The sequence below is a fragment of the Coregonus clupeaformis genome, chromosome 37 (genome assembly GCF_020615455.1).
Source record: "Coregonus clupeaformis isolate EN_2021a chromosome 37, ASM2061545v1, whole genome shotgun sequence".
NCBI classification, from domain to species: domain Eukaryota; kingdom Metazoa; phylum Chordata; class Actinopteri; order Salmoniformes; family Salmonidae; genus Coregonus; species Coregonus clupeaformis.
The window spans coordinates 28,700,263-28,713,771 of record NC_059228.1 but is presented as its reverse complement, the minus strand read 5'-3'; the positions used below and the strand labels follow the sequence as shown (position 1 = coordinate 28,713,771).

General features: G+C 43.2%; 1 protein-coding gene across 2 annotated transcripts in view; it reads left to right on the top strand.

The window, feature by feature from the left end:
* rasgrp3 (RAS guanyl releasing protein 3 (calcium and DAG-regulated)) overlaps nucleotides 1-12,622 on the top strand; it is a 49,849-nt gene extending 37,227 nt beyond the window's left edge. For both annotated transcript variants that reach the window (XM_041866643.1, XM_041866645.2), the window contains 10 exons: nucleotides 939-1,055; nucleotides 2,360-2,635; nucleotides 2,812-2,892; nucleotides 3,030-3,143; nucleotides 3,433-3,548; nucleotides 4,548-4,695; nucleotides 5,432-5,468; nucleotides 5,606-5,755; nucleotides 5,853-6,217; nucleotides 9,535-12,622. In XM_041866643.1, the coding sequence (XP_041722577.1) occupies nucleotides 939-1,055; nucleotides 2,360-2,635; nucleotides 2,812-2,892; nucleotides 3,030-3,143; nucleotides 3,433-3,548; nucleotides 4,548-4,695; nucleotides 5,432-5,468; nucleotides 5,606-5,755; nucleotides 5,853-6,217; nucleotides 9,535-9,543 (1,413 nt within the window). In that variant the 3' untranslated portion in view covers nucleotides 9,544-12,622. The remainder of the gene's footprint in view (nucleotides 1-938; nucleotides 1,056-2,359; nucleotides 2,636-2,811; nucleotides 2,893-3,029; nucleotides 3,144-3,432; nucleotides 3,549-4,547; nucleotides 4,696-5,431; nucleotides 5,469-5,605; nucleotides 5,756-5,852; nucleotides 6,218-9,534) is intronic.
* The last annotated feature ends 887 nt before the right edge of the window (nucleotides 12,623-13,509 follow it).

Sequence of the window (13,509 nt, the reverse complement as noted above, 5' to 3'; positions counted from 1 at the left end):
TGCTGCCCACACATGCCTTTCTTTTCTATTATAGAAAGGATTTCTCTATATGCTTTCCTCATGTATCCTTATCAGCAATTTAAGTCTAGTCTTACAGCTTATGGTGAGAAATTGTATTTCTTAATGCTGTTTAACAGGCTGTGTATCATAACGTTTTTCAACATTAATCCACAAGAGCTTTCACAAGATTCATTACGTAAGTAACCTTAGAACTCAAATGCACCCAGTATTTTTGAAAGTTATGATATGATGGCACATTGTAGTCGAACTACTTTTGATCTATCCCCTTACTCTTTGTGAGAAACGAGAGAGATCAGTGCAGGAGGAATCGTTGCACTATCTGACGTAAGACAATGTAAGAACAGGGCATCCCTCTAGCAATAACACTGTCTCATTTCGATTAATGCGATTCTCCATGTCTAATTGCTGGGGGGGTGACATTAAGCATCATGCATGCTATTGGGCCTCAATCTCATCAGATACCAGGGGTTTCTCCCTCCATTATCATCTACCAGGAATTAGATAAAGGAATTATTCAGAAGACTAATGACTAGCACTCATGCTCATGTCTGCTTCCGCTGTTTGTGCAGGCAATCTCTCAGCTAATGCAGAAGCTGTTCAACTCAAGAGGGCTCATTGTTTTTAGTTTTTTACAGGCAAAGCTTCTCGCATTTTTGAAATAAGATGTTAAAACACGTTCCCCTGACGTTATTGACTGCATAAGCTCAATGTAAAGAGAGCTTAATTGATGTTGGTTTATGTTGCTTTAGATACTGTATTGGAATAAAGTTGTTTTAGATATGTTCATTTGTTTTTATTGTAATTTGTATTTCTCTTCCTCATTCTCTCTCTCTCTATCTCTTCCCTCCCTCCATCTCACTCTACCTCCCCTCTCTCTCTCTCTCTTCCACTTTGTTCCATGCCACTCTGTCCTTCAGAAACTCCTCCAACTGCAGAACTTTAATACGCTGATGGCTGTGGTGGGAGGTCTGAGTCACAGCTCCATCTCTCGTCTGAAGGAGACCCACTCTCATCTGGCTCCTGAGGTCACCAAGGTCAGCACGCACGCCTGCCTCTGCTCTGTCACAGCCTCACTAACATCATCTGATGTGATTCTACATTTTCATTTACTTTAGATCATGGTCATATTCATTTAGAATCTTCTAAGGATCAATTTAGATCAATTCATCAACTGCCATGTAGTGATGGTTTCAGAAAGCACACCACGCAGAATTGATATAGTTCTAATTTCCTGGCATTTGATGTTACATTTGATACCGATCTGTATCATATCGATTGCTGTTATGTCACTCTCTCTGTATCTTTCTGGTGCTGTATCTAATATCGGTAACACTTTACTTGACACACAGCATCATAACATGCTATGACACGGTCATAACCATGTCAAAAAAGTCCCGTGTAGCTCAGTTGGTAGAGCATGGCGTTTACAACGCCAGGGTTGTGGGTTCGTTTCCCACGGGGGGGCCAGTATGAAAAAAACAAAAAAACATGTATGCAAAAAAATATGTATGCATTTAGCATCTGCTAAATGACTAAAATATTTTACATTTATAAAATGTCATAACAGCTGACATAACTTGTCATAACCTGTTATAATATGGTCATAACACTTTTATGACACATATATTTACACCTGTTGTGATATATATTGCGTTATTTTATGGCTGGTTATGACGCCTACATATAAGTGTCAAAACCCACAAAACCTACCACACAAGGTAAAACATTCCATAACACCATAGCCTAATGTCAACATTATACTTATGTTGTATATATTTTTTTTTATTGACCATATGAAATTATCATTGTAATTGCGCACACATTGATATCAGACATGCACCTACCCCAATGCTCTGTTGCTGATAACTGGGATGAATGCAGGAGCAGATTTCAGGAGCAGGACAAGACACCCTCTTTTTGACTGATGACTGACATAAGGGCATGTACGTGATAGCCCTATCTGGCTTATGATTATGATGGTCATAATGCTTCTGGACAGTGTCATAAAGTGTATTTTCTTAGTCCAAGTAAAGTGATACAGGATGGTCATAATGCTTCATGAGTGTCATAAAGTGTATTTCCTACAAGTTATTTAAGATATGAGGAAAAAAACATGACTTTAATGAATTCATTACAACAACAACAAAGGATTTAAGAAACAAACTTTCAAATGAAAGGAAACTTCTTGGCAGGGAAAAAACGAGTTTCACACTCTTATGTAGGTGTCATAACCAGCCATAAAATAATCATAACGTGTTATGACACTGGGTGTCAAGTAAAGTGTTACCCTAATATCTATGCTGTCCACCACTTCCTGACATCTTACCGCTCCCATCAGATCTGGAATGAGATGACGGAGCTGGTCTCCTCCAATGGGAACTACTGTGCTTACCGCAAGGCGTTCACAGATTCCGAAGGCTTCAAGGTCCCCATCCTGGGAGTCCACCTGAAGGACCTGATCGCCGTGCACGTGGTCTTCTCTGACTGGGTGGACGACAACAAGGTGAACATCGTTAAGATGCAGCAGCTCTACCTCACCTTCAACGAGCTTGTGTCCCTTCAGAGTGCTGCAGCCCAGGTGGAACCCAACATGGACCTCATCTACCTGCTCACCGTGAGTGTCCCGCCCTAAAAGGTCCCCCGTCAACAGGAAATGGACTTGTTTATCGTTCTATCACTGAATTTGTCATTTCAGTGGGATCATAGAAAAGAGTAACATGATTATAAATGTTTGTTATTGCAGAAAGGCTGAATCTGTTTTAATGTTTAATCGTAAACAATTTCCTCCAGCTCTCTCTAGACCTTTACTACACTGAAGATGAGATATATGAGCTATCCTTGCTAAGGGAACCACGGAACCCAAAGTCTTTGGTAAGTCTCCTTGTTGTGGTTTATAGGCTGCATTGTTGGCGCTATAGTTATTAGAAAACTGAAATGTATAAAAATATAAATACTACTGTATACCTGAGGGTTCCTATCTTAACTCTCCATCTTTTCCCTCTCCACAGCCTACCTCTCCGACAACCCCCAACAAGCCAATGGCCCCTCTGGACTGGGCTTCAGGTGTGACAACCAAACCTGACCCCAATGTGGTGAACAAGCACATCAGGAAGGTGGTGGATGTAAGTTGCTTCCATTACAGTAACTGATATGTGTCTTCTCTTGAATAAAGTCCAGGAGGACATAGCTTAGCTGTGGTCTGAACTCTTGAAAATTGTACTATCTACAGGATGGGTAACCCATCCAAAAATATCTCATTCATTATTTCAAGAATCAGTCTGTGGCTATTTCTGTCACAATACCAAATATTTGAGTAGGTATATAAACCAACAACTACTAAAATATGACTCACAAAATTACTGGCACTTGTAAATCATTTCAAGTATTTTGTTCATGTCTTTTTCTGGGAAGTCTGTATTCAGGAACTACGACCATGACCATGATGGCTACATCTCTCAGGAGGACTTTGAGAGTATTGCAGCCAACTTTCCTTTCTTGGACTCCTTCTGTGTGTTGGACAAGGACCAGTGAGTGACCCTGTCTACCATTGAAATATGACAGCTTCAGAGGTGTCACAACTAAGCCACCTCATCCTCCTCTTCCATTTCCCGCTTTCTGTCACCAACAAACACCCTCTCACATTGCCTTTTTCTCACTCAGACATACGTGCATGTGCACATACGCACGCACGTTCCACACATACACACATGCAAACACATTTTAACGTTTCCACACCTAACACATCTAATACATCTCACCTTATTTGCCTTTCACACATAAACCCCATTTCTCTCTCTCTCCCTCTCTCACAGTCGTCTGATTCTTGTGCCTGTTTAATATTTGCCTTTAAAGCAGCTATGAGCATCCAAGATGCTATAAGACTACATCTGGAGGTATTCTGAAAATTTCACAGCGAGATACAGTAACTGGCCATCAACAACCATTATTCACCACACAAAGCTACAGTATAAATGAGGTCATTGGTAATGTTAAACATCCTCTCATAAATCTGCAGGAAAACCCTGTGAAGTCACAACAGAGTCATATCTGCTTTTAGCCTTGCCCTGCCTTGACTGGGAGTGGTGCTTTGTCGCCATGGTTTGAGGAGGGGGGAGGTGAAGGTTATGGCAGCCCGTGAAGGACAGACAGTGCCACACACAGTGCTCTGCCGTCGTGTCCTGGGCCGTTCATCTGTTCACTGGAACGCTTCAAATCACATTTCAGCTCGCCTGAGCAGCTCCATGACTCAGGAAATAGGTCTGGGAGGCTGAGCTCCTTAGGAGGGAGACTGGAGACATGTAGGGACTGGAGCTGCCACAAACCACCTGGGTGTCTAATCTAGAGCACTGTTGTAGATCTCTTCCTGTCTGGATAAAACAGAAATAAGGGATGGGATTTACTGTAATGTTTGCATAACAGGAGCTGTCATTCTCTCCATCGTATTATCATTCTCTTATCTGTATTATTTCTTTGTCTTTCTCTCTCTGTCTACGTCTACGTCTCTCTTTCTCTCTCCTCTACTACAGGGATGGTCTGATTAGTAAGGATGAGATGATGGCTTACTTCCTGAGGGCCAACCCCTTGCTCCAGTACAAAATGGGCCCTGGCTTTATCCACAACTTTACGGAGATGACGTATCTGAAGCCCACCTTCTGCGAGCACTGTGCTGGATTTGTATGTATACTGTGCACTTTGTAATACACATGAATATAAACAAACTGTTTATGCTCAGAGAGACAGTGCAGTTTTGGTTGGAAGAAAAGTATAGTGCTTTCTGGTTGTTTAGGTCAGCAACTCTGTGCTATATACTGCCATCAAATTAGTGCAAAACAGCTACCGAATCATACAGTGCTGAGAGAAGATGCCTATCTTTACTCTTTTAATGACCTTCTGAGACAGAGATGATTCACAGTGCATAGAGGGATTCAAAATACAGAGATGCAATATGTTGCCATGACTTCAGGATACATTGGTTTATTAAAGTTGATAAAAACAACACTGAATCGTGTCGACGGAACAATAATGCGATTTACATGGTAATGCCAACACTCACATAGTCAACAATGAAAGGATGCACGTCTTACATGAGAGAAGAGTTGTTGTTGCGTGTCAAAATATGTAAATTATGTTCTCGCTATCTTTCTATTTTTGTATTGTTTTAGGCATCACTTAGTGAAAATAAATGAGAATTTATACAGAGAAGTCCTACTATTCTCAAATGAGCATACACACACACACACACACACACACACACAGAGAGAGTTTACAGGAAGGGTGTTGTGAGAGATTGTATCCTGTTTATTACACAATGGTTTCCACTGAATATGCTTCCATCATTACAAATTCTAACATTCCTTTGTCTTTTTCCACCTCCCTCCGATTCCTGTCCCTCTGGACTTGTTGCTCTTAGCTCTGGGGAATAATCAAACAGGGATACAAGTGCAAAGGTAGGCTCTATGGACTGTATGTATCGACCTATTTTCTATTATTCGGAGAACTGCACATTTAAGACGTTTGGGATTTTTCATTATACATGCACTGTGAGGGCTAAGGCCTGACAGCACTGTTATATGTTCTGTTTCAGATTGCGGGGTGAACTGCCATAAGCAGTGCAGGGAGCTGTTGGTGCTGGCCTGTAGGAAGCTTCCGCGCTCCACCTCTCTGCGAAGTGTCTCCCCTGGAGGCCTGACCCACAGCTCTCTACCCAGCAGCCCCGCCATGCCCACCTGTAAAGGTACAGCAACACTTTAGTGATATACTGTAACCAACAGCGTTTCAACTATGATGATTGGTCAGTGTATTTCATTCCTGTCATACTGTCCTCCCTGCAGATGAGGACGAAGTGTTTGAGTTCCCCTCTGTGACACCTGGCGGTTCTGACCTGGAGCATAAGTCAATCACCCTGATGACGGGCTCGGCCCAGCGGATCTCTGTGCGTCTGCAGCGGGCCACCACCAGCCAGGCCACGCAGACAGAGCCTTTGTGGCCAGAGCACACCTGGGGGGCTGGGGACGGGGGCTCCCACACCTTCCCCAAGATGAGGTACCGACCACACAGGAAGGCCTCCAAAAGCAAAGGCTTTGCCCGCTGGGAGAACGAGGCCCAGGGGCAACCCAGGGGTCGGCGGGATTCCCAGGAGCAGACGGACGGACCTGCAGAGGTGGTGCAGAATGGGATAACACCACACAGAGAGAAGGTAACTGCAGCTGAGATTTGTGTGTGTGTGTGTGTTCCGGGATTCATCCGATGGCATTGAGGAGTTTACCACATCAGTCACTGGCTTCATTAAAATGTATGACAACGTTGTCCCCACAGTGACCGTACGTACATATCCCATCCAGAAGTCATGGATTACAGGCAACATCCGCACTCAGCTAAAGGCTAGAGCTGCCACTTTCAAGGAGCGGCACACTAATCTGGATGCTTAAAATAAATCCCACTACACCCTCCAACAAACCATCAAACAGGCAAAGCATCAATACAGAACTAAGATCTAATCCTAGTACACCGGATCTGATGCTCGTTGGATGTGGCAGGGCTTGCAAACTATCATGAACTACAAACTGAAACCCAGCCGCAAGCTGCCCAGTGACACGAGCCTACCAGAGGAGCTAAATGCCTTCTATGCTCGCTTCAAGGCAAGCAATACTGAACCATGCATGAGAGCACCAGCTGTTCTGGACGACTGTGTGATCACGCTCTCCGTAGCCGATGTGAGTAAGACCTTTAAACAGGTTAACATTCGGATTACTAGGAAGCATACTCAGGGCATGCGCTGACCAGCTGGCAAATGTCTTCACTGACCTTTTCAACCTCTCCCTGACCCAGTCTGTAATACCTACTTGTTTCAAGCAGACCACCAATAGTCCCTGTACCCAAGAACGCTGAGGTAACCTGTCTAAATGACTATCACCCCGTAGCACTTACATCTGTAGCCATGAAATGCTTTGAAAGGCTGGTCATGGCTCACATCAACACCATCATCCCTGGACCCACTCCAATTCGCATACTGCCTCAACAGATCCACAGATGACGCAATCTCTATTGCACTCCACACTGCTCTTTCCCACCTGGACAAAAGGAACACCTTTGTGAGAATGCTGTTAATTGACTACAGCTCAGCGTTCAACACCATAGTGCCCTCCAAGCTCATCACTAAGCTAAGGACCCTGGGACTAAACACCTCCCTCTGCAACTGGATCCTGGACTTCCTGACGGGCCGCCCCCAGGTGGTGAGGGTAGCCAACAACACATCCGCCATGCTGACCCTCAACACGGGGGCCCCTCAAGGGTGCGTGCTTATTCCCCTCCTGTACTCCCTGTTCACCTATGACTGCGTGGCCGCGCACGACTCCAACACTATCATTAAGTTTGCTGACGACACAACAGTGGTAGGCCTGATCACCGATGACAATGAGACAGCCTATCGGGAGGTCAGAGACCTGGCAGTGTGTTGCCAGAACAACAACTTCTCCCTCAACATCAGCAAGACAAAGGAGCTGATCGTGGACTATAGGAAACGGAGGGCCCAGCATGCCCCCATTCACATCGACGGGGCTGTAGTGGAGTGGGTCGAGGGCTTACAAGTTTCTCGGTGTCCACATCACTAAGGATTTATCATGGTCCACACACACCAACAAAGTCATAAAGAAGACACGACAACACCTCTTCCCACTCAGGAAGCTGAAAAGATTTGGTATGATCAGATCCTCAAAAAGTGCACCATTGAGAGCAATTTGACTGGCTGTGTCACCGCTTGGTATGGCAACTGCTTGGCATCCGACCACAAGGCCACTGTAGTGCGTTCAGCCCAGTACATCACTGGGGCAGAGCTCCATGCCATCCAGGACCTCTATACCAGGCGGTGTCAGTGGAAGGCGCTAAAAATTGTCAAAGACTCCAGCCGCTCAAGTCATAAACTGTTCTCTCTGCTATCGCACGGCAAGCATTACCGATGCACCAAGTCTGGAACCAACAGGACCCTGAACAGCTTCTACCCCCAAGCCATAAGACTGCCAAATAGTTAGTTAAATAGTTAACCAAATAACTACCTGGACTATCTGCATCAACCCTTTTTGCACTAACTTTTTTGTCTCATCACATACGCTGCTGTAACTGTTTATTATCTGTCACTTTATTCCTAGTTACAGTATATGTACATATCTACCTCAATTACCTCGTTCCCCTGCACATCGACTCGGTACGGGTACCCCTTGTATATAGCCAAGTTATCGTTACTCATTGTGTATCTATTATTACTTGTATTATTACGTGTTTTACTTTTCTATTATTTCTCTATTTTCTTTCTCTCTGCATTGTTGGGAAGGGCCAGTAAGTAAGCATTTTACTGTTATTCCACACCTGTTGTTTCGAAGCATGTGACAAATAATATTTTATTTTATTTGTCTATGTGTGTTGGAATGTGTGCGTATGGGTGAGTACCTGTGTGAGTGTGAGTGTGCATGTGTGTATTGTTCTGTGTCTTTAGGGGATGGTTATGTTTTAATGCTCTGTGACACAACATACAGGTAACTGCCAAAATAAATTATTTTGGCAGTTACATGTGTCACATTGAATCTCCAATTATCACTCCTTCTCCCTCAAGTGGTTGTTATCCACATTCTGTTTGTTAATGGTGATCCTCTCTCATGCATGTTTGAAAACATAGTCTTTTTTACTTCTAACAATAGCCCAATAACAGCCTTACAGTTATCATTGTGTTATATGTTTTCTTATCAAGCCCAAAATAGATAACCTGGCCAGGTCAGATTCAGGGACGCAGAACAATACAGTGAAAGCTATTTTCTTTGTCTTTGTTGTCAGAGTCTGTGCCCTTCACCTTTTACCTACGGCCTCACCACCATGGAACATTTTGTTATTAAAGCCTCACTTATTTTCATACCCATGGAAACAAGGGATTCAGTAACAGGGCAAAGAGGGGTTTTTCTCTTCTATTCACTGGGAGATGATCTAGATCAAGGGAGCACAGAGGCCACAGAGGCACTCAGATTGATGGTGGCTTGTGTCAAGAAGTTGATTTTCATCAGCTTAAGAAGGCTAAATAAGGACCATATAGTTTGGCTCAAAAGCAGAGCGTTGAAGATTTTATTGAGACAAAACCTGAGGCACTAATGGTATTATTGGGTCGTCTACCTTGGGAATATTTGGATCAACATGAAAGGCTGGAGGGTACTTGGAAACATGCTGGCTCTTCTATTTTTAGACGTTCAATCAAACGTATTTGCAACTGGTTTCCATCCTCAGAGCCTCAACAAAACTCACAAACAAATATAGTTTTTTTCCATTATGAGATGGACGTAATCCAAACTATTGGCCAATCTGCTGCCACTGTAGGCAATCTAATTGTAAAGAAAAACAAGTATACAACATTCTGAACATCTCTTTACAGTAGTTACTTCTTGTGAATGACTGGCAAGGGTGTTCCTGTCTTCTCTCCTCTATCGTGAGCTCTAAATATGTGACTACAGTACGTGTCTCTCCTCTTGCCCACAGGACAGCTGACTTGGCGAGGGCCGGACCCAGGGCCCCAGGAGGTCCTCGGCAGCCCGCATCATGAAGCTGTCCTTACTGGGGGAAGTACTTGGCTGCTTGAGGCCCCCATTTGGTGACCTGGAGTAGGACGGACCTCCTCTGACCTATACGGACATGTCTTCGGTGAACCACATGTGAATACTGATGCTGAATCCCAAACCAGTCTCTTCCCAGGTCCTTTCACCTTCCCTCACACCAAGCGAGTTGGTAGGGGTGAAGGGCTGGTTTGGGATTCCTCGTGAGAGTTCACATGCCATAAGATAGCGAAGGGGAGTGAGCGGATGTGGGTGGTGGAACTGAAAAAGCCCTTGTTTGGTAGGGTACAGACACTCCTGAATGCTCCCCAGCTCTACATACCCCGCCTTCCCACCCCATCAGTGTCATGGGAAAAGGATCCTGGACTACCTATAAGTGATTTAGGTTTGTTGGGGCTCAAATGGGGCTCACCAGTGTTTGACAGACTGATCGGGTGTCCACCTGTGCCTGTATGAATGTCGGAGCATGTACATGCTTACTATTTACTGTGTGTGTGGTCTGTGGTGCACATACAGTATTTGTGATATCTACTGTTGAATTGCTGAAAAAACCATTAAGGGCATGTATAATACCATGAAATGAAGTTATTTGGGTCACGTGGTTAAGTTGCAATAACGTTTGATGAACGTTTTGAGAACATAGTGAACGTTTTATAATGGACTGGGAGAGGGATGCAAAGTGAGAATGCATTTGGAGATGGGAGAATGCATACAGAGATCGAGATGTAAAGCAATAGAAAGTTAAAGATGAAGTGAAAGTGATGAGGGGAAACAGAGGCAGGTACATTTTTTCTAAGGGTAAGTTTATTGTAACATGACTACTGATGATCGTTTATGTGCCAGTTCTGTATCTTACTCTGGAAACCAATAAATGGTACTTGCTGTGTGAGCATGAGATAAAGAACAATATAACCACTGAGACTTGTTTTATAAATCAAGGAATAGTTGTGTCTTTTGGTTAGTCAAGAAAGCTTTATTGTTTTCAGCCTTATTATTTCAAAGGGATTTGAACTCAGAAGGAATCTAGTCTTTGTAATACTCAGGACAATAAGGTGAACTATGTATACTGTACATATATTTATGGGTTTAGGCATGTGATTTTTCATACAGTCATGCGACACTAGTGAGGCTGTTCAACGTTCAAGCTATTCTAGATATTTCAAAGCAATGCAGGCTGAATATGTCAATATGGGTCAATGTTGTTGTCTCACTGCACATCAATAGAGAAGCCAATAAGTGACCTTTGACCTTTTTTAATCTGCTGAAGGATCAAGCTTGTTGCCTTCAGGCAGGGGTAATGGAATCTCCACTAAGCCCTCAGTCAGTGGAGCACTGATTACTAACTTGCTTACAGTGGCACCAGATGTGAGCCCAGGTGCTCATTGTTCTGTGGTTGCCAGGCATCAGTTGAGTGAGCAGGTCAGTTCCTCCATCACCAAGGATACAGCAGGTTACGTAAGAGGAGGGAGTTTATTTATCTGTAGAGAGACTGCTTGCAGGGACTCCACCCCCTTCAGGGTAGGGAGAAGTAGGTATGGGCAGGTGAGTTTGACATGGATCTCTGCAGAGACAATAGGGTCTGACCTTTTGTTCGACACAGTAGGACAGAGACAAGAACAGGACCGTAGGGTCAGAGCACTCCATGTTGGAGGAGGGGCATGGGGAAAAGATAGTGTATAGTAGCAAGAGATATCCAAAGCTTCATATACAAGAGGTAAGGGATAGAAATTATTCAATGCTTAGTGCGTCAGAGCAATATCACTCTCTTTGCTACTGGACTACTCATGGATAATGTGTTGTTCCTGCAAGGTCTCAAACCCACAATATCCTCATACCTGGCTGAAATCAAGGACAGCAAAGTGTTGTGATGCCACAGAGGTTATTTCTAAATGGCTGAGCTGCTTTTAGAGTATACTGGTCTGCTTGAGTTCTCATTGATCTTGGTGCCAGATCCTTTATACAGTAGCTCTATTGGGGTTGTTACGTGTCAGGTATTGAGAACATACAAGAGCATGTATAATAGTACACTAATGAAGACCAATAATCTGATCTTTGAAGGATCTGAAGTCCCTGCTTGTCTCACACTCACATACAGTAGTTACCACACTTGATATCAAATGACTTTATTGTTTCTTCTGAAAATGGTTCTGAGTTATCATGTTGATAAGGGATATTAAGGCAGTGGCAACTTCACTTCTGCAACGACATACTTTTTTTGTATTTGGGACACATTCCAACAAGACTTTATATTTTTTCAGTCAAATTATTGTCAACAATATTGATGATACTATTATCAACATTATTATCATTAACTGGTCTACTTGAGAAAAGTGTGTTGTTATCTCACTTGATTGTATGTTTGTCATCTATTTTATTTTAATTCTGTCTATTTGTATTGTTTATGGAGAGAATTCTGTAGCATTGTTTATTTTGTCATTGTGTGCCAATGTTATTTTATTATTTGTTGATGTGTGGCTATTTGATACACATTTTGATAATGTACAGTATTAAACAGATTTTTCAGCGCCTAGTTTAATCAGTTCAGATTTGTCAAATTGTTATTGAAGGCTACCACTGTAAACTACTATCTCGTTCAAATCTTTATAAGTGCATCCTGTAACCAATCATATGGCAATGTTTTTTACTCCTTGTGTATTTGTGAAACAGTGAAATGTACCATCTCTAGCCTGTTACGTGCTGACCCAGTAGACATATAGTATATTTATGTTTATGAGGGAAAAGTAAAGCCAATACATATTCTGAGGCCAAAAAACTCACTCCGGTCTAATATCAGATGTATTATTAGAGGGGCAAAATGCACCAGCTAATCATAACCCGAATACTGGATTTTTGTATATAATATGAATGTATATTTACCCATAGAATCACAATTATTTTATTAAGGGACAAATCTCTTCAACTTGATAGGCTACATCCAAAAATATATACTGAACAAAAATATAAATGCAACATGTAAAGTGTTGGTCCCATGTTTCATGAGCTGAAATAAAAGATCCCAGACATTTTCCATATGCACAAAAAGCTTATTTCTCTCAAATGTTTTGCACAAATTAGTTTATATTGCTGTTATTGAGCATTTCTCCTTTGCCAAGATAATACATCCACCTGACAGGTATGGCATATGAAGAAGCTGATTAAACTGCATTATTATTACACAGGTGCACCTTGTGCTGGGGACAATAAAAGGCCACTGTAAAATGTGCAGTTTGTCACAACACAATGCCACAGACGTCTCAAGTTGAGGCGTCTGCTGGCTGCAGGAATTCATTTCTCTACCATAAGCCGCCTCCAACATCATTTTAGAGAATTTGGCAGTATGTCCAACCCGCCTCACAACTGCAGACCACGTGTAACTACGCCAGCCCAGGACCTCCACATCCAGCTTCTTCACCTGCGGGATCAACTGAGACCAGCCACCTAGACAGCTGATTAAACTGTGGGTTTGCACAACCAAATAATTTCTGCACAAACTGCCAAAAACCGTCTCAGGAAAGCTCATCTGCGTGCTCGTCGTCCTCACCAGGGTCTTGACCTGAGTGCAGTATGGCGTCGCAAATGCTCACCTTTGATGGCCACTGGCACGCTGGAGAAGTGTGCTCTTCACGGCTAAATCCCGGTTTAAACTGTACCGGGCAGATGGCAGACATCGTGTGGATGAGCGGATTGTTGATGTCAACGCCCCATGGGGGAGGTGGGGTTATGGTATCGGCAGGCATAAACTACGGACAACGAACACAATTGCATTTTATCGATAGCAATTTGAATACACAGAGATACCGCCATCAGCTCATGTTTCAGCATGACAATACACGGCCCCATGTCGCAAGGATCTGCACACAATTCCTGGAAGCTGAAAATCTCCCAGTTCTTCCATGGCCTG